This window comes from Odontesthes bonariensis, chromosome 15 (genome assembly GCF_027942865.1).
Source record: "Odontesthes bonariensis isolate fOdoBon6 chromosome 15, fOdoBon6.hap1, whole genome shotgun sequence".
NCBI classification, from domain to species: Eukaryota; Metazoa; Chordata; class Actinopteri; order Atheriniformes; family Atherinopsidae; genus Odontesthes; species Odontesthes bonariensis.
Window position 1 is genome coordinate 17,764,313 of NC_134520.1, and position 26,226 is coordinate 17,790,538.

General features: G+C 39.9%; 2 protein-coding genes across 2 annotated transcripts in view; one reads left to right on the forward strand and one right to left on the reverse strand.

Annotated features, from left to right (window-relative positions):
* Positions 1–2,782: 2,782 nt before the first annotated feature.
* lpl2a (lipoprotein lipase 2 a) lies at positions 2,783–9,302 on the forward strand. The gene is made up of 10 exons (XM_075485293.1): positions 2,783–3,006; positions 3,812–4,008; positions 4,127–4,306; positions 4,453–4,564; positions 4,664–4,897; positions 5,401–5,643; positions 5,937–6,057; positions 6,317–6,535; positions 7,331–7,432; positions 7,518–9,302. The coding sequence occupies exons 1-10, from the start codon at positions 2,907–2,909 to the stop codon at positions 7,537–7,539; spliced, it is 1,530 nt and encodes a 509-aa protein (XP_075341408.1). The 5' UTR covers positions 2,783–2,906; the 3' UTR covers positions 7,540–9,302.
* A 1,411-nt stretch (positions 9,303–10,713) lies between these two features.
* The window catches only part of LOC142400426 (disintegrin and metalloproteinase domain-containing protein 10), a 38,050-nt gene continuing 22,537 nt past the window's right edge, over positions 10,714–26,226 (reverse strand). Inside the window, exons 9-15 of the mRNA XM_075485292.1 lie at positions 23,274–23,437; positions 18,606–18,777; positions 18,332–18,476; positions 17,893–18,076; positions 15,398–15,497; positions 14,898–15,118; positions 10,714–11,710 (exon numbers count right to left, since the gene is read on the reverse strand). Of these exons, the coding sequence (XP_075341407.1) occupies positions 11,606–11,710; positions 14,898–15,118; positions 15,398–15,497; positions 17,893–18,076; positions 18,332–18,476; positions 18,606–18,777; positions 23,274–23,437 (1,091 nt within the window). The 3' untranslated portion in view covers positions 10,714–11,605. The remainder of the gene's footprint in view (positions 11,711–14,897; positions 15,119–15,397; positions 15,498–17,892; positions 18,077–18,331; positions 18,477–18,605; positions 18,778–23,273; positions 23,438–26,226) is intronic.

The following is a 26,226-nucleotide window of genomic DNA, read 5'->3' on the forward strand; positions in this document are numbered from 1 at the left end:
AATGCAAACTAAGAAAGTGCTGTAATAGCAGTGTGCTGCTAGTCTCAAAGTAAGGGGAATTATATCTCATTTTGATGCACATATTTACAGGAATTGTGAGTTGCAAAGTATCATCTCCTCAAATGTTCAGAATCATTGATAGAAGAGAACATGTTCTGGGTGATGAAGTTTTACAAACATGTGAAAACAATATCAAAATAGCTGGATGATCTGGAACATTGTCTGCCTCTGTTAAAAACAAACCCTGTTATACAGCCAGGGGTGTTGAGAAAGGAATGCAAGCACTCAAGAGGGACACAGGAGGACAACAACCAGATAATCTTTTTTGAAGATGAGGGGTTTAGATATACTTTTTCTTCATGCAACATAAAAAAGCAGAACAAAAATGATGGGAAACCTCTTTACTAGAGATTTACTGTTGGCATTATGGATGACTTTGCCCCCATAATCCCCTGATGAATTAGCACGCAGAGCCCTGTTGAAACCATATAGGCACCCTCAACAGATTATCTTTTGAGGCTCCAGACCAAAGATAAAAGTAGGAAAAATTCTTAAAAAAGAACATTTATAAGTTTGCTGAACTATAGACTTACATTTCTCCTTTGTCTTAAAGAGACACCTTATGTCAGACTCACCATTGCTGCATTTTATTAGATTTTTTTGTCAAACGTTCAATTAACTACAATGAAGACAACAAAAAAACGTGGAAAAAATAGATCTGATCTGCTGCCAGCATGTCACTGCTGGCTGTAAACTCTGGAGCTTAATCCCAGTAGGAAGCTTTTAACATTAATAACTATTCACATATATCTATGAAGTAATATTCATTGCAAAGCTATTTCAAGCCTTTAAAACCTGCTTTCAACTCTGTGATACGTCTCAGCAAAGTGGCAAAATAGTGGAAAGAGCACATCAGAGCACATTCATAAAAGTCTGACCACCATAATAATAATAAAAAAGGGGCCCTTCAACTGAATGGACTTTACACAAATTTGCTGGAGGTGCTGGAAACAACGATAGTATGTGTGAAAAAGGGTCCAGAGAACGTTTTGTGTCTGAAGAAAGATATCAAAAATCTGAACACCTTCCTTAATGTCACTTAACTGTTTTTGAAGCATGCTAATGGTTTATGACACATTAGACCCTAACATGAGTAAAGGCTCCCACTTGTGTCTGAGGGAAACAACAAATTACCACAAACTGTGCAGATATGATTTATGGCTTTTATATGCATCACAGAGATATTTTGATCTTTTCAAAAGGTCATTTTGTGTCTCTTTAAGGTTGTTTTTTGTCATGTGATATCTTTTTGACTATTATTCCACCTCTTTGTGTGCTTTGTTTACAGTCTGTTCTCATGAAATAGCATGTAACCATAACAGTTTCACAAGTATTCTTATTGGAATAAAAATGACATGGAAAATGTCCCAAAGTGGTGCGTCATCAGTGATTGTTTTTTGTGACTATGTGTTGGTTTTAGAACACCCCCCCCCCTCTTTGGGCTGTTTTGCAGTTTGGCTGTTTTGCATATTTGCTCCTTTTGTACCACTGAGTCTCTTTTTTGATGGTCCCTGGTTGCTGTTTTTTGTTTTGTAAATGTTTGTTATAACATGGTCACAATTTTCACGCTTTGTGGTCATTTCACATCTATTAATTTCTGCCTATTTCGCACCTTATATTTCTCTTTTTATTCCTCTTTCCATGAACAATATTAAGTATCTTGGAGAAAAGTGTGGGCCCTCTGACTTGTCAGGCCTCTTGGACTGTTCCAGATAGGTTCACTGGGTGCAGTTAAACTTCATCATAGGTAATGTAAGTGGCATCTTTTGACAGAGTAAAAGGCTATTTGTGTTCATTCTACAATAACCTCGGATCAGCTTCTGAAAGTTAATGGAGAATGCATGATTTTTATAATTTTCTCTTAAAAATAGATGTAAAAGCATGTCTCAATTTTACATATTCTCTCCAATGTCCTGTAAACATCAGAGAAAACGACCCCCCAAATGTCCTCACTGGGTCCCCCATATCTTTTAACGTTATGGAAGGCCACCTGTAGTTGACTGACTCGAAATTAGTTTATTTGCTACACATGATGGCCTCCAGCCTGCCTCCCACAAAGTGACTGCATGTAGCCTACTGATTGAACCAGAACTCCGAGTTGTTCAGCCCTAAAAATTGGAACCTAAACATAGTGTACTTCTGTCGATACAGTAACATTTATTCATTTAGTTCCCTCTTCTGCAAGACTCTGCAGCACTCTCACTCCCGATAAAGAAAAAAACAAAACTTATCTTTTCAAACAGGTTATTGATAATACCCACATTCATTTTGAATGAAGTCAGGTTTCTTGTGGTGTTGCACCACCCGTGTGTCTGCATATTCTGCAAGGTTCGTGTTTTTACTTTATATCTAATTAACCCTGGTGGTACGAACTTTGTGATTAAAGTATTAAATCAATCTTCAATTGTGTGCCGGTCACACGAGTGAAGAGTCAACAAACAAGGCATCTATGGAACATTCACGAAATACAGTCCTAATTAATCCCTCATGTTTGGCTTTTTAAGTGGTTGAAACGCTGAGTAAATTTAAAAACATAAATGGAGCCCCCATCTTGCTTTAATGACAAGTCATCCTTCCAGCAGAGTTGTAAACTCTGCCCGTGAAACAGCCTAATGATTTACTTTACAAACATATTTCCATTCCCCGCCCGGAGGTCAGCAGCCAATGGCTTGACAGAAGCTCACAAGTGCTATTTAAGACGCAGTCAGTTCAAGGTGGTTCAGATATCAACGCTGTGCGCTCAACGGGACTGTCTGGATTAAGAGGCAATAAATACAGTGTCAGGCTGCGGTGTGTCTTTGATTGTAAAAAGACATTTTCTTTTAAAGGAGTAAGCTTTGAAAGAAATGAGAGCGTGCCAGGTTTGGTTTCTGCACTTCTTGGTGTTGAACGCAGCTGTGTGTTATGTGACGTCCTTGGAAGAGGAGCTCGCTGATTCTATTTTTGGTGAGTTTCCAGTTTAAGTTCATCCGCATTCATTATCACGCACATCAGCAAGAATCTTTAGGATCAAGGGGTCTTATCAGAAAACTTTCATGTGAATTAAACGTGTGTAGCAACACGTGCATTGACATGTGTGAAGTCTGCCGTCCCCGTAAGATTTGGATCACTCCTCTACGACTGATCTCGTCTTCAGCTCTCACTAACGTCTCACCACCAAGACAGATACAATGTTTTTCACTACGAGAAAGCCTGCAGTAGAAATTTGAGGGGTGAAGTTGTGCAGCTAAATACTATCAGCAGAAACTGTGTTTTCTGGGTGTAAATATCTTAATTAATGCTTACAGTTTGGCCTGTGCAAACCTTTTAAATGCCGGTGTGGCTCTTGCCTCCTCCATCCCAGCCCCTCTCTAAACACCAGCAGCCCCCTGTTGAGTTGGGTCAGCTGACTGTTTAAGGACCACTGAAACTTGGAGAGATTATAGTCAATAAGATGACAGTAACTACGCTGGAAAAACCTTCAGTAGACCCTGAAAAGCTCAGACTTGACCTTGTGAACCCCTGTGACCCCTGAGCTCTGATCTCATCAAAGTTAGACCTCATTTATTGAGGGGATCCCGGATCCACCTTTGATTGTAGCCAGTCACTCTGTTAACTTGTCAGGCATCCCGGATATCCAAGCCAGAGCATTTGATAAGATTTAAACATGTTCAAGGGAGATGGACATCTTTTTTTCATGTCTTAAATGTTCAAGATGAAAAAAAGAACCCTCAAAAACACTGCGGCTAACTTATAAATATTTTCCTTCCAGGAAACTTCCTCGACCCACTGAAAGACTTGTTGGACCACGAGAATGACAGCAACGCAACTGTTGCTAAATTCTCCCTCCGCAAACCCTCTCATCCCGACGATGACCTGTGCTACATCATTCCTGGCAATCCGGAGTCCCTGGCATCCTGCACCTTCAACAGCACGTCCAAAACCTTCCTCGTGATCCACGGATGGACGGTGAGCAGACCCGACCCTGCTTTTTGAGACCCCACTGTGTTCTGTTTCTTTGGGCTTTCTGCTGTCATTATCAGAGATCTTGTATGAAAGTTTAATGTTTTCTCTGTCATCACAACAGCTGAGTGGTATGTTTGAAAGCTGGATGCCTAAGTTGGTGTCGGCGCTGTATGAAAAAGAGCAGACGGCCAACGTCATCGTGGTGGACTGGCTCAACTCGGCCCAGAACCACTATGTGGTCGCAGCTCAGAACACTAAAGCAGTTGGACGGGAGATTGCTCGCTTCATTGACTGGATAGAGGTGAGCGGGATCTAAATTAAGTTTAGTTCATTCCAAAATGTTGCACCCATCACTTCCCCTTTTTAAAGGGCAGTCAACCGCCTTCTTTTTTGCTAATGGTCGCCATTGCTATCTCTTGGTTGGTAACTGTATCTTGCATTCAAAAGGAGGCCACCAACATGCCTCTCGACAACGTCCACCTCATTGGCTACAGCCTCGGGGCTCATGTGGCAGGATTTGCTGGCAGCCATGCTACCAATAAAGTCGGAAGAATAACTGGTAAACTAAAGTTGACTCTTAAAGATTCTTACAAATGAATGATGTAACATATGACAATCCACAGTAAAGACTGTTGATGCTCATTTTCTCTGCTTGAAGGTCTTGATCCAGCGGGTCCTGACTTTGAGGGTGAGCATGCACACGGGCGCCTCTCTCCAGATGATGCTCACTTCGTCGATGTCCTCCACACCTTCACACGTGGCTCCCTGGGTCTCAGCATTGGGATCCAGCAGCCCGTCGGCCATGTGGACATTTATCCCAACGGAGGCAGCTTCCAGCCAGGCTGCAACCTCAGGGGGGCCCTGGAGAAGATTGCAAACTTTGGGATATTTGGTAAAGAAAAAAATAGTTTATCATAGTTGTAAAGTGTTTGCACAATGTCACAAGACCTTTCTATTGTCGTTTTTCTAACTCTATTCATAGAGTGGGATTTTTTTATGTTGAAAGGAATGACCACCTTTTAAATCCAATACCTCCCACAACAGTGTATTCGTCACAGAAAGCTTCAATGCCCATTTCTTTTATCCCTCACTCAGAGTGCAAAGTCCAGCAGTGTCAGTAACAATGCAGCTACTTGTTGCTTGTTGTTAAAATGTCACAGCAGTGTACATTGTTGCTGTCTGTCTCGCAGTTTCATTATTCACACCTCTCAAAATAAACACAAGGGCCTAAACAGGGCTGAGGAAAGGTCGGACAAATTTCTGCTCTTTTAGCTAACAGGTGGCCAAGGAGTGGACAGACAAAGACACGAAAAAAAAAAGGACATATGTGTATTTTATTCTTTGGTGTCCTTGGAGCTGCGTGTGTTTATTCACCCCTCCCTCTTTCCTCCCCAGCTATCACCAATGCAGTAAAGTGCGAGCACGAGCGGTCGATCCACCTGTTCATTGACTCGCTGCTGAACGAGCAGGAGGCGGCCATGGCCTATAGGTGCGGCAGCAACGACATGTTCGACCGCGGGATGTGTCTGAGCTGCCGCAAGAGCCGCTGCAACACGGTGGGCTACGGCATGAGCAAGGTCCGCAGGGCACGCAACGTTCAGATGTACACCAAGACGCGGGCCACCATGCCTTTCAGAGGTCAGTGGACCTTTTGTTTACAGTCATAACTGTTTTCACCGGAGAGTAGTTTGAGTCTAAAATGGGCTAATGTTATTGCAAAAACAAGGCCAATACAAAAAAATAACACCTGATAGATGTTTGGGGAATTGATTGAAATTGAAAGCTCAGTGGCGTTTCTGAGTCTTGTTACGAAAGAAAGGCTTAATTAGCTAAACCCTCAAAATCTCATCTGACGCAGGTTCGTTACAATAACCTACGTGCATGTTTTCATCTTCTTCAGTAAATGATGCATATTGTGTCCATCCTTCTAGTTTACCACTATCAGCTGAAGATCCATTTCTCCAGTAAGATTAATACTTCGGAGATGGAGCCATCACTTACAGTCTCACTGTATGGAACCAAAGGAGAGGCTGAAAACCTGGAGCTTAAACTGTGAGTGTTACAGTTTAAACCCTTTTTCTAAGCGATTCACAACGCTGTGACTTGCATCTTGGAAGTCATGAGCTGTTTTGGAACTGCAGCACAGTGGCTGATATCACCAGACACACATTGCAAATTGGGCCATTAACTGTGTGTAGTTATACCGCTGTTACATCGTGTTTTATGGTGCACACTTTACAAGCCCGAGCTGAGTAAAACGCTTACTGGCTATGAGTTAAGCAGTAACATTTCCTTGTGTTTTTTCTGGCAGAAAAGAGAGTCTTATGACAAATAAGACACATTCATTCCTGCTGGTGACAGAAAAAGACATCGGTGACCTGCTGATGTTGAGGTTTAAGTGGGAGGAGACAAACAGCTGGTCAGCCTCCAACCTGTTGAAGATGGTTTCCTCTTGGTGGTCTGGCGACTCAGATGGCACTAACATGGAGGTTCACAAAATCCGCATCAGAGCTGGCGAGACGCAACAAAAGTGAGTTGAGGATTAATATAGAGAGGCTCTTGTCTCTCAGTATGGAAAAGTAGCTTCACAGATACACCAACACGTTGGTAGCATTGAACCGAAGAGTGCTCATGTCAGGGTCTGGGAATGGGATTAAATGACATTCAGGGATAATTGAATCTTTGTGACCACGGGTTTTGGAATAAACAAAGTGGTTCAATGCTGTTATATGTGCACAAGCTTGCTTCTTTTATGCTTTGCAAAGGGAATCTTATCCAAATTGATACTAACACCTGCTCCAAACTAGTGTTCACATTGGTGGAAAATAGCTATATATGAGACAAAAGGCCCATTGTTTTTGTTTTATTTGTTGCAGCAGAAATATTACATATTCAGTAAAGCAGCATGGCTGTAGACGTGTCGATCCACCAGTTGGGCCATCTCTTCGGCCCAATCAGAAATGTCCAAACAACTACCGGATAAATTCCATTTCAGTTTATTCATCATCATTCTTTAGTTTTTCTCTGGCTTTTCGTAAAGTGCAACCTTGAAAACATTCATGTGCCCCAACATTATGTCCGACAGCTCCACGAATCTGTCCCACGCTCAGATTTATGTTGAAATTCCTACAAAATTATTTCCCACTAATTTTGGTAACTAGCAAACTGTTTAGCAACTGGTTAGGTGAATATTATCAATCTTAGTGTACTAGCAAACCACCAGTAGCATTTAGATAAAAGTCTACTTCAACCTGCCACCCTCTGATGAGGCTTTTGGTTGAAACAGTTCTTCCGATCAACTGTATTTCATGTATTACTTCTACAGGATGGTGTTCTGTGTAAAAGACCCAGATTCTCACGACTTAACTCAAGAGGTCACCTTTGTTAAATGTAAGGATGCGTGGAGGATCAACCCAAAACGAAAGAGGTGAGTTTGTCTATGCGTTTGCTCTTTTATCACTACAGCACCAGTTAAAGCTGATAAATAACCATGAACTTGGCTTTGTCTGTAGAGTTACTCTGGTGAACCACTGACCATGAAGAAAAGACACTGTTGAACAACTTTTTTTTTTTCCTTTTTGTCCAACTCAGCACTTATCAGATAACTTATACACCGTTTGTACACCTGTACATTTCTGTTATACAAAACCTTTACCACCTTGTATATATCTACAGATGTATGTATGTTATTTAAAACCATATGTATGTGAATACTGTACAATTCTTTTGTAAAAAGCTATTTTAATGACACATGACTGTAAATGTATTGTTGTGTAAATTCAACTGTAAATCTTTGGTGCTACATTTTTTGTCCAAATAGATGGATGCAATCAAAGTCAGGTCAAGCTACACAAGCAGGGATATGTTTTCAATTCAAAATGGTCTTTTATTGCAAAAGGACTGATTTCCATCTGGACCATATTTGCAGTTCAGTTTCAAAATGAATATTTTGAATCAATAATATGCGTGATAAAACACATTTCATTTGACTGTTTATTGATAATACCGTCCTGCTTGTGTTGGCAACATTTGCATGAAGAAAGGAAGAATGGATCTGTTAGTGCAGACATCAAGGATACCAAAACAGATGTTTTTTGTTATCCATGTTAAATTAACCACTACCAATGAAGTCTTTGTCTTATCTTTGTTTTGTTTTGAAAATGAGGTCATGCGATAAGAGGTGTGCCTAATAAGGAAGGACAGGTAGTGACTGATAACGCTAAATCACGTTTGCATCACTTGTTTTAGACTAAAAACAAAGCCACCAGCGCTTTAAAACAAGTTGTTAATTTGGCAAATGTTATGGTATAAGAACGTATCAGTGCGATTGTCCTCTCAGTCTCACATGCTACGATGCCTGATGACCAGAGTTACCATGTTAGTTTCTGGAGGTACTTTTATCCTATATCCTAAAATATCTCCTTAAATTTAATTTCTAAAGGTACCCCTGTGAAAAACAAGGTTCTGCATAATCCCAGCCTTAAAGAAAGAGGGGGAATGAAGTTAAGGTGACTCTCTTCAGGTGTTTTAATACTATATACTTTAATTTATATCCATAACTTAACCAAGCATTCACCACTGTGGCTCTCAGCACTGTATATGACTGAGACCTGTATCAGTGTGCCTTACTGTAAACGGTCACCAGGCTGACCTTTTCTTAATTTTGCGCTTTTCTTGCTGATTTTCACCTCAGTGTGTTACTATTGCTTTTTTTTAATGAACTTTGTGACTTTTGCTGATTCACCCCAAACAGCAAAAGCAGTCGTTTTGAGTGCTTTTGTGTAGTTTGTACTGTTACTGTACACTTCTAGAAGTGCTATATATACTCCTAATAATTTCTCTATTTTGTTCGAGCATGTGATGCTCAATGTCGGGTAAAAAGCAAAGCTAAGGTCAATGTTGTCGCTGTTTGGTGCGTTTAGTCTTTGTAATAGCAAATCTTTTTTCTCATAATGCTCATTTATTCAGAGCTACATTTCCAGTTCTTTGAGCAACGTGTAATCCTCAGCTGTTTAGAGATCGGTACTGTAATCATTGTGACTTTTAAAAAGGGGAAATGTTTTACTTTTGCACTGAGAACAGAGGAAAAGATAGCTAAACCAAGTTAATTGTAGATCAGATTTATGGAAATGTCATAAAACACAATGATTTCCTGTAAGATGCACTGCTATAGTTATATATTTTACCTCTGTCTGATTTTATTCAGTAAAATGTTCATTTCTGTAATTCTTTGTACATATTTGTAAATGCCAACTGACAGTGTATCGCGCAAATAAAACCAATGTTGCCATCTTCAAGGTCAACTTGAGTCATTTGTTGATGAATTGTGACAGTTTGATTGATAAATGCTCGCCATAGTCATCGTGTTCATCAATGCAACACATTTGTATTGTTATTAAAACACTACGTGTGTTTGACTTAAACAGTAACTATTTAAAATTCTCACACAGCTGTTTCTGATATAAAAGAAGGTTTTGGAGCGTCTCAAAATAAGATGTCCTTGCAGTTGTGACGCCAGTACGCTTGGCTGACTGTGTCAAGGTGACCTGAAGAGAGATTAAACCAGGACACTTGGGTTGACTTGTTTACACAGACAACTATAGCTTCTCTACACTTTGTTTTTCTAAAAAAGCTAAAAAGGCTGGAAACCAATAGTTTCCAATACACATCCACATTTTTATGCTGGTTTTTAATTTAGAAAAGTAGCTTATGAGCCACATATCTCCCACTGATTTGCAGTAATATGCAGAATGAAAGGCAAATACTCAAAAAGTACGGGTTACGGTTGTATGGAGGACCTGAAAGCAGCTCGAGAGGCAGCTGCATATGGAAACAAACTTTTTAACTGAAACATTAGACATAGACGGACACAAGAAACTGCTCAGAAAGGCTGAGCAGAATGGCGAGGCCTTTCTGGAGGGCGGCCGAGTGGATCTGTCTTTAAACTTGCTGGTGGCAGCAGGGACCCCTCTAGTGTTTGGCTGACATGTCAGACATGTCGACCCACAATCTCCAACCCAAAGTGACAGCTCCGCTGAAAAATCCACTGACCGTGTTACAAGGCCCAAGGCTGCCGGGATGTCTGCTGACCCCATGATTGAAACAGACGAGACCTTTGCAAACCCTGAGACTGGTATTTCAGGCTGTAGCAGGGGATATAGTGAAGACCCATGAATACGAAGGCCAAGCAACAAAGAGTCAGGAGCATCAAAACCAAGGGTTTCCATGAAAGGTGACAGTCCTCCACTGCCTCAGTAAGAAATCCATCCACTCCAAGTCTATAAGCCAAGGTTTTTAATCAGAATTAGGTGATAGGTTCTCAGCTTTCCCACAGCCCAGATACACTAGCCACAGAATTGGTATGTCTTAACTGACTAGAGAATCACCTCAAACTCTTAGATGTCCTATGTAGAGTAAAGTGTTGCCATGAGTGTAGCAGAAATCCGGTGGTGGTTGACAGAGAGGAACAGCATCTGTTGCTGTGACACCTCCGTCACCTGATCTTCTCCATGCCTGATTTAACCCAAAGACCTTCAAGCTGAGGACTGGATGGCCTCTTCAATTCCACTAATTGGATGTTGGGTTTTGGCTGCATTTTCTCAAAAAGGGTAATATATTCAGGCACTGGCTCTATGGTTGGCCAGATTCTTTAGTCATGCTTTGAGTTGTATGAAGGACCCAAGAACAGGCTCAATTGCAAAAAGAGGGTAGATAACAATGAACAAACTTTTATTTGTATTACTTACAAAAACAAAATCTAAAAAAACAAAAGGGAATCCAAAACAGAAATAAAAGAAAAAACAAGAACCAAAATAAGGCAGAAAACCGAACTGACAGACATGAAACAAAACAACACACCAGGACAGACAACCATCTGCAAATGACACATAAAACCTTGTGGTATATATAGACAGATGGAACAAAAGAATGGACAACAGGTGTGACCTAAAGCTGTGAATCAGATGCCCGAAGAAAAACTCAACAAAATGCAAAAGACAGAAACCATTTAAGAGAAAAACAAACGAGCAACGAACATAACAAAATTCTCAGAACATGACAAGGACCTGGGACGCAGTTACTTTTTGAGATGACAAACATATTGACTGTGTTACTCAGTTGAGTTTTCCTTTTTTTCCAGAGGTCATGTCAGTGGGTTCATTCATTTGCACGAAGATGGAAACCTAGACAGTCACCCAATCAGAAGTCTTTTCATTTCAGTACATGCAGCAAAAGGTGGCCTCACAATGCCAACAGTAAAGTGACAGTATGTGGCCTTTCTGAGGGGAGCCAGACTGACCCACGACACAGTTGGCAGCAACTTTTTCCACAACACATGTATCACACGAGACTGGCCGCGGGCTGTACAGAGAAGTAGCCCAAGGACTGACAAGTGCAGCTCCATAATGGGGTTCAAAAATATCAGGTGACAAACTGACATGAGATGCGATGAGCAGGTGTTCAGTGTCCCAAGAGGTTTTGCGCAGATCAAAAACTTCGATATTTGCCCAAAGGCATCTCATTAATGAGGCTTAAATTAATGTGTTTATATGATATGCTTTATGATATGCTTTCAAAGGTGGCAGAGGTCAGATGTTACGGGTCAGTCCAAGTCACGGGTGTTCAGTGTACGGCTACACAGGCAGATGGTGCAGCCCATCACTCCGGACAGCGTCAGTATAACCAACAGGATGACCCACCAATGAGCCTGCAGAGAATAAATGAATAATACATTTTAATATTTCTCATAAGGTAAAAGGATTGATTCTGTGTGCGATATCTGTGAATGCTGAAGACTTTTTTTTTTTTATGTTAAGTATTACAAATGACATTTTGTTTGCTGCTTAACTGCTGATCCAGCAGATGTTTATGGGGCTGGCTGCAGGAGAACGGGCTTGAAAAGAGACAAATGATTAAAACTTACACGACACTGAATCGAAAATTTTATTTAGAAAATTGCTCAAGCGACATTTAACTTGCGGTGAGGAATACTGAAGAGAAAATGAGCTGTGGCTGAAGTATACCAACAAATGAGGCCACACAATGCATTAATATTATTGTAGTCGAACTCTTAGAAAATCATGTCATTAGCAAGGTAATACAAGGGACTTTTTTTTATATAATTTTTTCAAGGAAAAGCACTTAAACCGTGATGAAAATCACTCAAGTATTGATGTCAACATTTATCATTTTTGTGCTCAGTTTTTCTCAAGAGATCCGCTCAGTTACGATGGTTGCTGTCGCCTGTGACAGGGAAACTAAAAGTTACCAGGCAAGAAGTTTAGTTTGGTTTTAAGCATGGACGTAAATAGCCTGGTGTGATGTATTTGGTGTCACATTCTTGGTTTGACCAGCACTCCTTTGTTCTCATGTTTCATAGAAAACCTCAAACGGAGCAGGTTTTCTGTGCCCTGTGTTATCTATAAACCCGTTGAAGAGATCACTAATTATTTACTCAACATGAAGGCCAATTTCCACGTAAATTCTCACGGAACAGATCCAATGAGATGCAGTTTCAACAAAGGGCCCATGCTTCAGCTCTGACACAGACCTGTTTTATGTGGTCGTCTTCTAGAAGGAATTTAGACCATATTTTAAACAAACATATAGAGGCACATCTTGATAATGCTTGGGAAAAAGAAAAGAAAAGGAAAACAAGCACTGCACTCCCTCGGGTTTACAGTGTGACTTCCCACTCAGCAATAGATGCGAATAGACCACACAGTGTATGGAATAACAATCAGTTCAACAGTACACAGACCAATATTTTTTTTGGCTGCATGTGTACATAAAAAACAACAAAATATTAAAGATAAAAATGGATGTCACCTAACAGCTACTATACAACCACCCCACGGAGCAATGTAGACGTATCACAATCTCTTTCAAGCTTATTTATCCAGGTCTTTATCAGGGTTCTTTCAATAGAGGTCACATAAGTGTACAGTGTGTATTAATGAGCAAAAAGGCTGTTAGCTCAATAGATAGTGTGGTATTGGCACATGTCACTGTATAAAGCAATGTTTGTCTTATGAAAACATACTCTGAACTGTCATGGTCCGTATTGTGTTGATGTTTTTTGATGTTTGTTTTCCATCCTGTTGTTTGGGTTCTGTCATTTCCTCACTTGTTTCCTTAGTCTCTCTTCAGCGTAGTCATCAGCTTCACTCCCTTCACCTGTGTTCACTTATCCTCAGCTGCACTTATTCACCAATCACCCTCCTCTGTATTTAAACTCCTGGTTTCCTTCAGTCTTGTCTATTCAAGTTGAGTCAGCGTTTTGATTTTGTTTTCCCATGTTTTAGTTTTATGTATTTCAGGCTTTGCTGAGCTTTTATTTGAAATAAATAGTCATTTTTGCCTCCTGGCTCTGTCTTATGCACTGTCTGCACCCGGGTCCTATACTAAATGGCTGATTAGGCTACTTCTGTAGTTCAAAGTATAACTGACCACAGATCTACTAAAGAGGCCTTCCTACTCGATGTTAAATGAAATCCACAACAGTCTCTTGTATATCTCTAAAATAAGTCGGTGACAACAACACAAGAGTTCTGGCAGAGATGGGTCATTTCTGCCTCCAGTGAAACGGAGAGTGGAAACCCCACTGTGCTCTTAAACCCAAATGTTCATTCCTGATTCGCCATGGTGTCATGAGAAACTAAACATAAAAGGCTTCTACAACTGAAACACTGAAGACTGCTGAACATCAACACAGGAAGTTAAACAAAGGAAGTTAAACTAACAGACTTCAGGCAAACATTTGCTTTCTCCTTCTAATGAAATCCTTCATTTAATATCTGTCCATTGCACCGATCTAACACTGAAACAGGTTCAGAACTGTTGATTTGTGTGCCCTGCAAAGTTAACAAGCAGGTTACAGGTTAACAATCATGCTGAATGCATTGTGGTGCACTCCTATTTTTAGGCACGCCATCATCTGCAGATTTTCAGTGTTTGCAGTCAGCCAAAATGTACAGGTTAAATGTAGTTTAAAGGGACCAACATTTAACGTGCTTTTGACAATTGCTTGGTTAGAGTTAGGCAGCAGAGTTCAGGTACCAGAACTACTTGGTTAGGTATATGATTCAGAGTACAAGGTCAGGCTGAAAGGTTTCTGGTTTGGGATTAAAGACAGTATAGTTCATAATATCTGCTTTGGCAAACGACCCACGGTGTTGCTTTTTTTTGAAGGCCGTTTTGCAGTTTTCACGATCAGTCTGTCGCCAATGAATGTGAAATAATCAAAATGTGTTTTTCTGTGACGCCTTTGGTGTGAGCAAATTTGGAGCGTTACAACTGAGAAATGTTACATTGTTCTTGTTACTTTTTTTAATGATTACGATTTCAAATGTGTTCAGACAGCAAACATTTTGACTTTATGTGATTTATACTGTGGTTTGGCCACCTTATCTTCTGTGTTATTTGTCCACAGCAGGGTGTGAACCATAAAGTTTCCACAAATATGTCTGAGCTAAGTGGAAACACAATGTCCTTATGCTATTATGTACCCTCTCCTTTTTCCTGTCATCACTATGTGCGAAGGAAGCAGGTTCTTAGAAGTTGCATCTTGCTGCACAATCAATGTCAATAAAATGTTTTTTAAAAGTCTGGCTGAAATTTAGAGTAATTAGACCTGACTGAACTCATTTATAAACCATTTTAAGGCACCAAAACACAATAATATCAGCCCATATCAAACCATTTGTTTGACTCAAAGCTGAGAGGTACCAAAAAACTGACCTTAGCTTTTAAAGTAATTCAAAGCCAGCTGGGCCCATTTTATCAGTCTATTTTACTTTCAGCTGTATAATGATAACCATACTAGTTTATTGAAATTGTTCATAGTTTGTGTTATTTATGCTGTTATCTTACGTAAACTAATAACAAGAAACAACCTTCATCCACTCTCCCATATCTTCGAAATCATCCAAATGGAGAAAGGAGTTCTTCAGTCTGGCAATGGGGCCGTCTGCATCCAGTAGGCGACACACGTGAAACTTGTCGCAGTATCCTTGGTTCCCAAAGCATGGCGCACCGCCCACCAGGGGCAACGCTTTTTTCTGGAAGTGACGAGACAGCACAGAGGAGGTGGTGCTGGCGCATGTTTCAGGCTTGTCTAAAACAGAAACGAGGTTCCTGAGTGACATGCCATTATAATGCATACATACACATAGTGCACAGTAAATATAGTATATTACAATGATGAACTGATAATATGGAATGAAGGTCTGAGTATTTGAAACCACTTTGTGGACCGATCAAAAGCAGTAAAACACATCGTAAATCATCAAATTAAAGGTGCAAACCTCCACCCAAACCGATACGTGCTGATTTGTTGGGACACAAAGTGAAAACACATTCCTCTATAGCAGAGGACACATGTGCCTATGTTTACCAGGCTGTTGGCAGCACATGTGGCATTTCTCCTTCAAGGAGTCCCCTGGACAGTCACACTGCTGCAGGCGGTGCCTCACACACAGAGACTCGGCACAGACCTGCACAGAGGACCAGAGATTTCATCTGAAAAAACAATAGGAAAGACTGGGCAGGCAAACAAACAGTGCAAGTCAAGCCCAACTTATTTTCTTTATTAAAAAAGAAATCACATTGTTGTGCTGACTGGTTTCGGTCGGTATCTGGTACTTTGACTGGTAATAACACCTACTTAAATCACAACTAGTGAACTGTTAGTTTAAACATGATACCCCATCAGACTTGCTAAAAGACTTAAAATTATTTGAAAATCATTAAAAATTATTGAGCCCTTCAAATTGTATATTAGCTGGTTGTGGCCATGAGGACTTTTGTGGAGAGCGGAAAAAAAAGAACGTGTCATACAGTGGTTGTGCTTTTCCATATTTTACATAGACTGAATCTGTTCATTTGGAAAGAAAAATCTGTTTCCCATTCATTTGATTCCTCACAAGAAACAACGTGTAAAAATTAAGAAAAAAATCAGATTTATCTGAAAACAACAACCAAACTTTGCCTTCATTTCTTGATCCAATTGCTTTGATTAGACCATTTCCCACATCCCTCCTAAAGCTTCTCCCAGGTATTTTATATCATTTTCTTGAATGAGGTCATCAGAAGTTAGCACAGTTGGCACATCTGGACAATATGTCCAAAAACATACGATGAAGCAATATTCACAACTGGAATAAATCCCCCTCCTCTCCTGCACAGAGCTCACATTAATTTAATGCTGGAGGATGAGTTGTTTGTCACACAGGTCTGATGTGGTCAGATGGATTCAATTAGATTTATTCCCAGTGTTGTAATATTTGTTCACAAATGTTGTTGCTAAATGATTAAACAGATTAACTCCAGAGGATTCCGAATTCACGTTAGTTATTACTAAAACAGGAAGACTTGACTTGTATGTTGGACCAGAAATAATTCTGAGGTCGTTTCTAATCACACATGTTAATGGATGTTTTTAGGAGCCAAGTAGAAAGTATGTTTAGTTAATTTCCCCAGCAGAGTACTAAAGGGTTTCACATAGAATGTATCTGGGTGTGGTGAGGAATGTGATATGTTGCACCATGCCTGATATGAAACTATACTGACACACCCCTAAGGACGCTTCAACATCAATGCAGGAAGACAAAACGTGTGGGCGAAAAGTGGATCTTAAACAAAAAGTCATACAGAGTGTTGATGTACAGATAAATATCACACTTCTATGTTGATATTGCATTTATCTTGCATGGTATAATTTGACTTGTGAAATGAGTTACCTTAGAATAAAAACGTGACTTTAAAAAATATCATGTTGTTTCAAGAGCTTTTCAGTGATTTTTCTATTACACTGAACAAGGTTCTAGAAAACTAGGTCCAAAATCCCCGTTTCAACAGTTTGTTGCGGTGTCAAGAAGTTTAATTGTGTGTGAAGATACTTTCCGGATGTGACACAGCGAAGAGATTCTGTGAGGGTTGAAAATAATTGTGGGAAACACACTAAACAATCGATTTGAAAAGGTGAACGCTGACCTGCAGCACTAGTGTTTGGACAGCTGTTTGCATTATGTTAATCAATCCCGTTTCTCTGAAATAATGTTTGATTGACAGAGGAAACCAAAGCAATTAAACAAAGTCCTTAAGGAAAAGAACAGCCCTCCTACAGTAAAAATATGGTGGAGGTTGTATCCTGGCCTCTTGCTGTTTCTGGTACTGGAGGTACTGAATGTGTCTATTTTAAACTGTCCAATCATGAGTTCAGACCTAAATCTTCTTTTAAAACCTTTGAGAGCTGAAATGTGACACTGCAAGCAGGACTCTTGCAAACTTAAAACAGACTGAAAACAAAGCCACCGAAAAGAGACATTCAACAGCAGCGTAAGGGGTGCCAGTAACGGAGAGCATCTTGTATTTGTCTTATATAAATTCTATTTGAGGTAACTTTTTCTTTTGTTTAATAACTTAATCAATTTTATTCTAATATTTTAAATACACTTTCAAAGATATAATGAATTACTTACTTGAAAATCAGGGATGTCAATAATAACACATATTCAAAGGCTCAAACATTAAATTCTTTAGAAAATTTAGTTTACACAGTTATCTTTTGATATCTGTTGATTTGCCCTTGAATTTCCCTGAAGTTCAAAATGGATAAGAGCTCCATGGGCTTCCTTGATGAAAAACAAATCCCAGTAGAAAATCTGTAGAAATCTACAGATGATGACCATGGGATATAAAGAACAGAATAAAACTGCAGTGACTTATTTGTGAACTGCTGCTTCCAAGGTCAAGCATTCATTTTTGTAGGGTTGCTGCACACTTGCAACCTTTGCCTTGTTGGGTAACAGAGAAAGCATGTTGAGTCAGTCTGGCGTGGCGGATGTGTGTGTGTGTGTGTGTATGTCTGTGTGTGTCAGCGCGCCTCACCCCATTCAGACAGACACGCGTGCCCTGACTGCAGATGGTAAGGTTTTCCTTGGCAGCTGGCTCGGGGCAGAGTGAGGAGAGACCTGAACACACGCGTTCTTTCTGACAGTCCGTCTCCTCGTCACATATTTGACCCTCTGGTTTAAACTTGCAGTTCTGACCACAACAGAGGCCTTGACTGGGACTGGTGGATGGACAAGTAAAAATACATCATACACATACAGTCAGGATGACAAATACCCATGAGAGCCATGCAAAAACAAGACAAAGCCACACCTGGAACACAGAATGTTATACAACGGCTCAGTGTGGCGTCCCTCTTTAATTAACGCTATTGAAAACAAAGCCATTACTGTTGGAGCAGGTCTGAACTGATAAATATCCAAGTTTGAAACCTGCATATACACTTAAATGGTGTGGACTTTTGCACGAACGATACCTGCAGACTTTGCCGGGCTTGAGGCGACACTGCACTCCTACAGGCTCTCTAGTGCTGTAGCAGCAGAGGTCTGTGTCGTTGTGACCAACATCACACTCCTCACCCTCCTCTACAATCCGATTTCCACAAATGGGCTGATCGCTGACTGACCAAAGCAAGACAAACAAATGAATTACACACCCTGAAATAAAGATCATCATTTTCGCTGACAAATCCAAAGTGTAATCTCTGCCAACAACACGCAGGCAAAGAGTGTCTGATGTTTGGCCCTCACCCACAAAGCAATCATCCTTCTTCAGCTTCAGGATCCCACTGATGTGTTTGATGCTGCAGGGCGAGAATTTATCATTGTTTTCACGCACCTCATCTGCGGCATGAGGAAACATCAGGTAATGGCCTTTACCGCCAGCGGAGCCAAGGTTCCCGCAGTTAGAGCCCTCATCATGCTGAAATAGACAAAATCCCAAAAAATGGTGCTCATTTTATTGCAAATTCATGTGTCTTCACTGACGACTGACACACTGAATGGGTTTTAGCTCGATTAGAATAAATGTAATCAAGCTAAAATCATTTGCTTTCATCTTTTTCACAGATCAGGGAATCTACCTCCTTCATTGCTGATCGGAGTAGATTTTTATGGGTCAATAAAAGTCAGAAAAAGCTGCACAATTGTTGTCGTCTTTTTAAATAATACATTTGTGTTCCAAGCAGTCAAAAGATTTTTAGTAGAATCTGATGTCCTGAAAAACCCCAGGAATGCCGTGTTCCACATGTGGGACACCAAGGACAGATTATCAAGCTCCTCTTGCTGTTTTTGTGTAACATTTGGTAAAACTCTTCTTCACCACGTGTCAGACCCTTCTGGTGGGTGAAGAAACCCATGCAAAGATTTAGAATCAACATAAACACAAGCTGAGAGAACAACCCTTGAAGTGAGTATTTCCACATCTTGTCTTGATTAGTGTGATGGATGTGATAAGAGACAGTTTTATAGCCTTGACTACATCTGTCAGTGTCTCCAGATCTGGAGGAGGTAGGGCAATGTGACAAAGCAGCTCTGGAAGCAGTATTTTTTTCTTAAAAACAGTACATTTGTTTGTTACATCTGTCTTGGAATTTCTTTGTGATCATGTGGTGCCACAATACTATTCTATTACCACATCACTGACCAGTTGTCTTACCTCAAATATCTTGTGGAAGACTTTACCCCAAAAGAAACAACAATTTCCCCCATACATCCTTTTTACCAATGTAATATAATGACAAGGAGTTTAAAAACATAAAAACCTAATTTAGCTGCGAAGAAGACAACACACTGTGCTATCAAAGTTGTAGGTTCCCTGCACATCCTGTTTAATTTTTTAACACGAGTAGTGGTTCTACAGATGCTCAGACCACAAATACATCACCTCCATTTAGTTTCAAGGTAAACAACACATGGGGAAAAAAAAACTCACAGTTGTTAACAAGGCTTCTCTACATCAGGAAAAGATGTTGCTAATCTCATTGTGTTTTTTTTTTTTGTGTTACAAAGGTTAAAAATGCCATATGTGTTTGTGCTCAGAGCACAGCGGCAACTTTGAATTTAAAGAACCGAGTGAAACCGTAGAGAAAACAACTAAGGTAAAGTACTGTTCATACATAGAGTTAGTTGGGTTGAAAGGTGAACGATTAAAAGCAGAGACATTTATTTCAACATATGAAAACACAGATTCTCTTTTTTTCTGTTCAAATGTTTATCTTGTGCCACTTGGCAGCCAAGAGAGGTCACATTACACTTTTGGGGGTTTTCCCTTCATTGTGTTACATAACTTCTTTTTTTGGGGGGGGGCTTTTTATGCCTTTAATGCTAGGACAGTTGGAGAGAGACAGGAAGCAGAGAGAGGGGGAAGCCATGCAGCAAAGGGCCATCCGGTGCGGGACTCGAACCGGGGGCTGCTACAGTGAGGACTGTAGCCTCTGTACATGGGGCGGCTGCTTAACCCACTACGCCACCGACCGCCCCACATAACTTCTTTTTTACATGTAAAATAGAGTTATTAAATCCAACAGAAGACACCTGAACTGTTGGTAAAGCCTAATTTGAAATCAAAGTTTTCCTTACTTTATTAGACAACATCAACACGCAACACATTTGCACAAAGCCTGCCAAGTGGCTAGTTTCTCACTTATCCAGTGAATGAGCAGCTGTCTTGCATTTCACCAATTAAGATAATTAAGAGCAGTCTGGAATGCACAAAATTAGAAAAACAGCACTTCACCCCATTCCAGCAGACCTCCAAATTTAATTATGGACCTGTAAATGTGCTTATTATTTAAGTGTTGTGATCCATTTAACATCCATTGATCCTTTTTAAACGAGGTAAAATGCTAATAAAAAGAATATTTTATTTTCAGAAAAATAATAAATTAAATCAAATTCTAAATCAAATTCTAATTTGCTTTGAAAAAAAGAGGAAGCCATACAATCTCCTTCTAATGTGACGGACAGAAGCATGCTTACTTCATAACAGAAAAACACACGACAGGAGACATTCTTCAGAAGCCCTTCTTATGGCTCCTGCTGAATCTTCATGTTGATCACCTGCTGTAGCTTTAAATATTACGATGGATTGAATGCTACTGAATTCAGTCCTATTTCTTACATGATGAATCATTTCTATACGTGCAAACCTCATGTGTGGAATGAGTGGAGTGCTTTTTTCAGCTCAATTTATCTGCTACATGATCAGCAAATTGATTCATGGTTAGAGCTTTGAACGTGTTTCCACGTCTGCTCTGCTTTGGGGCTTCACAAGTCAGCCCCAAGTCAAATTTGCCAGCCAATCAAAATCGCCTGAAAGATCTCGTGTCTGATCTCGTGACTGACTGTAACCACCATTCCAAATGTCAGGCCGATTGTTAAGCTATTGTGTCAATGTGAAACCTGCATTATTCTACATCCTCTCCAACTTGGTGCTTCACACAGCTTTGCAAAGTCCCGACTAAACGTAGGAGTTGCTCCTCGGTACAGTAACAAAATTGTGTGAGACAGTCTGAGCTGATAGTGTTGTTGTTGATCATTTAGATTTGCCCATCCCTGAAAAAGGTATAAGTTGTAGAGAGCAAAAAATCTGCTATGTAGTAAAGGGAAGTGTAAAAAAATAATTAAGCTTGTAAGGTGCAGGTTTGGTCTGAGCTCCCCAAATCCTCCACTCGGAACTGTGTGAGAGCCACGCAGACTGAAACATACATGCTATCATGAATCCAGATTAATTGATTGGAGAAGCAAAATGGGCTAGTAGTCAAAGCTTTTCACCCAGAATTCTCTCTTCATCACAGCCAATTCATCCTTTTTCTCTGTGAGTACATGTTTTTAGTTAAATCTGCCATCACATCACTTTTTGTGCTTTTCCAGCCCATCTGGTCTGGGGAAAAAAATTAGACATGCCTGTCACAGAAATCAAAACACCAAGTGGTATCATGCAAACTTACAGTAATTGACTGGAGAAAAATAACCCTACAGTGAGTTACAGAGCAGAGCGAATTTGACCAATAATGCCTCTCCAGGCTATTTGCTCTGTGAAAATATCAATTCTGGCCAGAAGGGAGGGAAAAACAGAACAAATTATGCTATATCAGGTATTAGGCAAAAGCTTGAGTGTATTCCAGCTGTCATTCATGAGTAAAAGTGCAAACATTTATATGAACAGTCGATGAGCTGTGTGCTCTTACTGGTTGTGAAAGAGGTTGTCAGGACTTGCGTATGAAAATAAACAGAATAACTCTATGTGAGGGACGCCAGAGCTCGTTCTGTTCACTTATTTATCTAATCCTCACTTTAGTGAATCATTCACAGACAATTTGCTATAGAGTGGTGGTACAAATATTCCGGTAAGCCCTGGGAGAATATTTAACTAGAATCTAAATCCTGAGTCATCGGGTTTCATCGTGTTGAATCATCATTTAGTGCTCAAACTTCTGTAACCCTGGAATACAAGTCACAAGTTATTTACCCTTTGATTTTGTCCATGCTCACCTACTCACCAAACATGAACAGGTTTGGCATTGCAAGATTGAGGAAATCTGGTTCTTAAACCAATAAAAATAAAAAATTGTTTCAGATACATCTCGATGTATGTTACGCTGCATGCACTGAACACACACAATGACACTCCACTTTACCCAGAGTCACTGTGTTCTACATTAGTGAGGTTTAGGAATACTTAAAAAAGGTTTTTGCAAATTTTTGAATAATTAATCTCCAACTGATAAGATAGATCAAAACATGAAGACATGCATACTTTAAATCTGAAACACGTGTTCACTGTCTTTCACCTGCCAGAGGGTACTGAAAATTAGTTTTCCTATTCAAAAATGTCTCCTCTGATCTCTGTATCACCTCCAGGTTATTTGACACTTTGACAAGAAAGCATAAAGATTTTCAATTCATGATAGCAAAATTGTCAACGTATTAAATACAACAGAAGCGACGCGCAAACGTGGACGCAGAAGTTGGTTAATGATATCTTTGTAAGCCTCAGTGACAAAAATTTGTGTAATCATCGAGGTGACTCAGTTAAGACTTGTTCAAGAATGATTTTTTCAAGGAATTTTCCCAAAACTATGAGAAAGCAACATCTTCAACTGTGTAGCAGTTTTTAATGTTCTTAATTACACCTGTGAACCTCCTTCTTGACGACAATGAAAAATATCTGTCACCATTTAGCATTTGCCTCAGAGCCACAGATTAGATGTTGAGCTTCTACTGATATGTCAGTAATTTGCGACTAATTGTACATCTGGTGGTTTAATATAGATATGTGGATGTAGTGAAATCATTTTGTTATTGTCTGTATTGCTTGTGTTGAAATTCAAACAAAAAAGGATAACTTGTGTGGACTAATTGAACGTCCGAGTATCAACCAGGTGCTGATGATGACTGTTTAGGAAGGCAACTGACCGGAGATCCCAGGCTGTGGCCCAGCTCGTGCGCCATGGTCAGCTGGACTTGTCGAGGGGGCAGGAACTGTCCGTAGTTCTGAATTGTAACCAGGCCCGTGTTCAGGCTGGAGGTACGGCCATTACGGAGGGTGGTGTGCTGTGAACATACACCTCCCCAGTTACCTGAGATAGAGAAAAGAAGAAGAAACATGGAGTTTTTTTCTTTTATCACAGAGGTCTTAATCAAGAAACGAGCTGCACTTTGTGTCTTTCAGCTTTTTAGAAAGCTAAAAGCTCATAGATGCCTCATGATGACACACAGTTATTCAAATAATTGAGTTGCTTAAGCAGATTCTACTGAGGCGATTGAGCTGAAGACCTAATCATCAAACAGCTGGTTGTCTCTTTCCAGTGCAATGTACAACCTCTGGTAAAAATGATAGACTCACTGCTCTTGGAAGGTGTTCATTCAGTAGTTTTGTAGAAAAAAGAAAATAAATCACAGGTAGGTCACAAAAACGACCTGATTTCACTCCTCTTATTTTTGTTTTGTCAGCTTAAAATCTTTGGGGACTTCAGTAATGATTAACAATACTCTTTCTCATGTTTCTTCTATTGCAGTTGACAGATCAGCTTTGTGGGATGGAGACTTGTTGTGGACCATTCTTTTAATTTTCCAATTTTTTGAGTTCTGAACTGTTAAACTGCTAAAAATGACTTCTCTGAAGTTTTATGAACTTTACTCTGTTGCAAGATATAATATTACCCTGAAAAAAAACCCCTCTCGATTTACTGTAATGTAAGCCATCTACCTCGGTTCTTTAACTGACATGCAACCGCACATTTTCAATGATCAATCAATTTGCTTGTTTTCTCCAAGCAGTCCTTTTTATGTGTTTCAAAGGACCTGCACCAAACAAGAATTCCAGTATCATCTCTTTGTTGAAAGCAGCTTTGTGATTCGTTTCCTTTTTTTCTTCTGTTTAACTGTTAATGATGCTTTAAGTTCAGCCTTTCTGTAGTCAAATCCCATTTCCTTCAGTTGATTCATTACAGTTTGGCTTTTCATCTCATTTAATTATTGGTTTCAGTTTTTCTTTTCTGATGTTTTGATGTCTTTCTTGCTCTTCCTCCCCTTTTACAACTTTCCCATTTTGTTTATATTAACTCAAACATATTTCCATATTGTTTTCATCTACTTTTTATATTATACAAAAATTATACAAAAAGTAGAGCAATTTAATCTAGTTTCTATGAAGTATGTTTTACAAAGCCAGAATATTCAGCTGTTAAATTAAATAGTTTTATATTATGTCTGCGCATTTAAATTATTATTATTTTTTTTTTACAAAAGACAACTACTGACTGAACATCCTCTAAAAGTGGTAATTCCCTTATTTTTGCCAGTGGTTCTAATGACATGAGTGCTTGTCCTTGAGCTACTGGAAATACCTACAACCAACAATGCTTGTGTTATTATCAGCTGAGGCCCCGGGTGGGGGAGGTATGTACAAATTGTTCAGTAGACTTCCTTACCCCTAGTTTCACATCGATGTCTGCAGTACCATTTGGCCTCTAGTGGTCTACTTTGTCTTTGAGTTTACATAATGGTCCTGAAAGCTCCTCCTACAATTACAAACAGCTGGCCACATTCACATGTATGGATAGATGGGCTGTGATGTCATCACTTTGCTGGCCAGCCAGAAGCTTCACAGCGACCAATCCTATTGGTCAAGTAGCACACCTATGACATGGTTTTTGAGCACTACAAGGTCATCTATAAAAATTATGCCATCTCACAGGGTCAGTCTTTTCTACTGCTCAGCATTTATGGCTATAAACTACAATGCTGAATCTTCATAGAAAGCAAAAGAATTGTATGTGACCATAAAGTTTTCATTTGGGGACTTATTTCCATACGTCCATCCTGCCACTTCATTGGTTCCCTCCTTTTCGTGCCCATGTGTGGTTCAGGTTAGAGGTCTATGCAGCACTCACGTGAGTTTTATATAATGGCTCACACAATATAGTCACTCTCACCATTTCTGGCAAGGGGCGGGGGGATATGTTACAGATAATGTCAGTGTTTGTTCCAGAGAAAACTGACATCACCAGGTGTTACTGGGGCCTGTGGGAACCAGTCAAGGGCATCTGGATCTCCGGCCAGCATGTTTTTGTTACTTTATGGGTACAGGAGTGACGTCCAAGAAAGGTCAGTGAAGATTAGAAGTTAAAAATCCAATAATAAGCGTGCTTCCTATCTCTGTTGTTCTAGAAACAAGGAGGGTACTGTGGCAGGAAAGCCACCATATAGCCACCATATAGCCATCATATATCACGTGAAGGAGACTGACAATGACATGCAGTACACTGAGAGTATTTTATCTCCTGGCGTGTGAAACTCATGGAGCTTGTTAAGCTTTAGAAGAAACACAAAAACAATTTTTTTTTTATTATTTGTGCTCCTCATGGCTAAAAGTCAAGCTTTTATGGAAGACTCCCTCAGTCACGTTTACCAAGAATTCAGGATGTGTTCCCCTTGCACATTCCCTGCTTTTAACCTAACCCCCCTCCCAGATGGACTATTCGAGGGGATGAATTTCCTAGAAAGAGTTTTTGGGTTGGAGGCCTGTGCTGTGGTCTTTGGCAGCATGAGCACTGAGGGGCTGCAGTTTTGTTCCCTCCTCCTTCTTCTCTTCACCACAGAAAGGGACGATAATCAAAGACTCCTATTCTTAGTTTGCTAGATAAACACAGTTCAGAGGCACAAATAATCCTCAGGATTACTAATATCGAATGCACAATCATCATGGGGAAAACATGCGCGCATATACTGTTTACAGATTTAGAAAAAAAACTGTTGAACTGCAGTATTTCTTAACATCATGGACAAACATGACAAGATATATACACGCACACGGAGGCAGTCCTTATGCAGCACACGCATGGTTTCATATGAGCAAACAATGGTA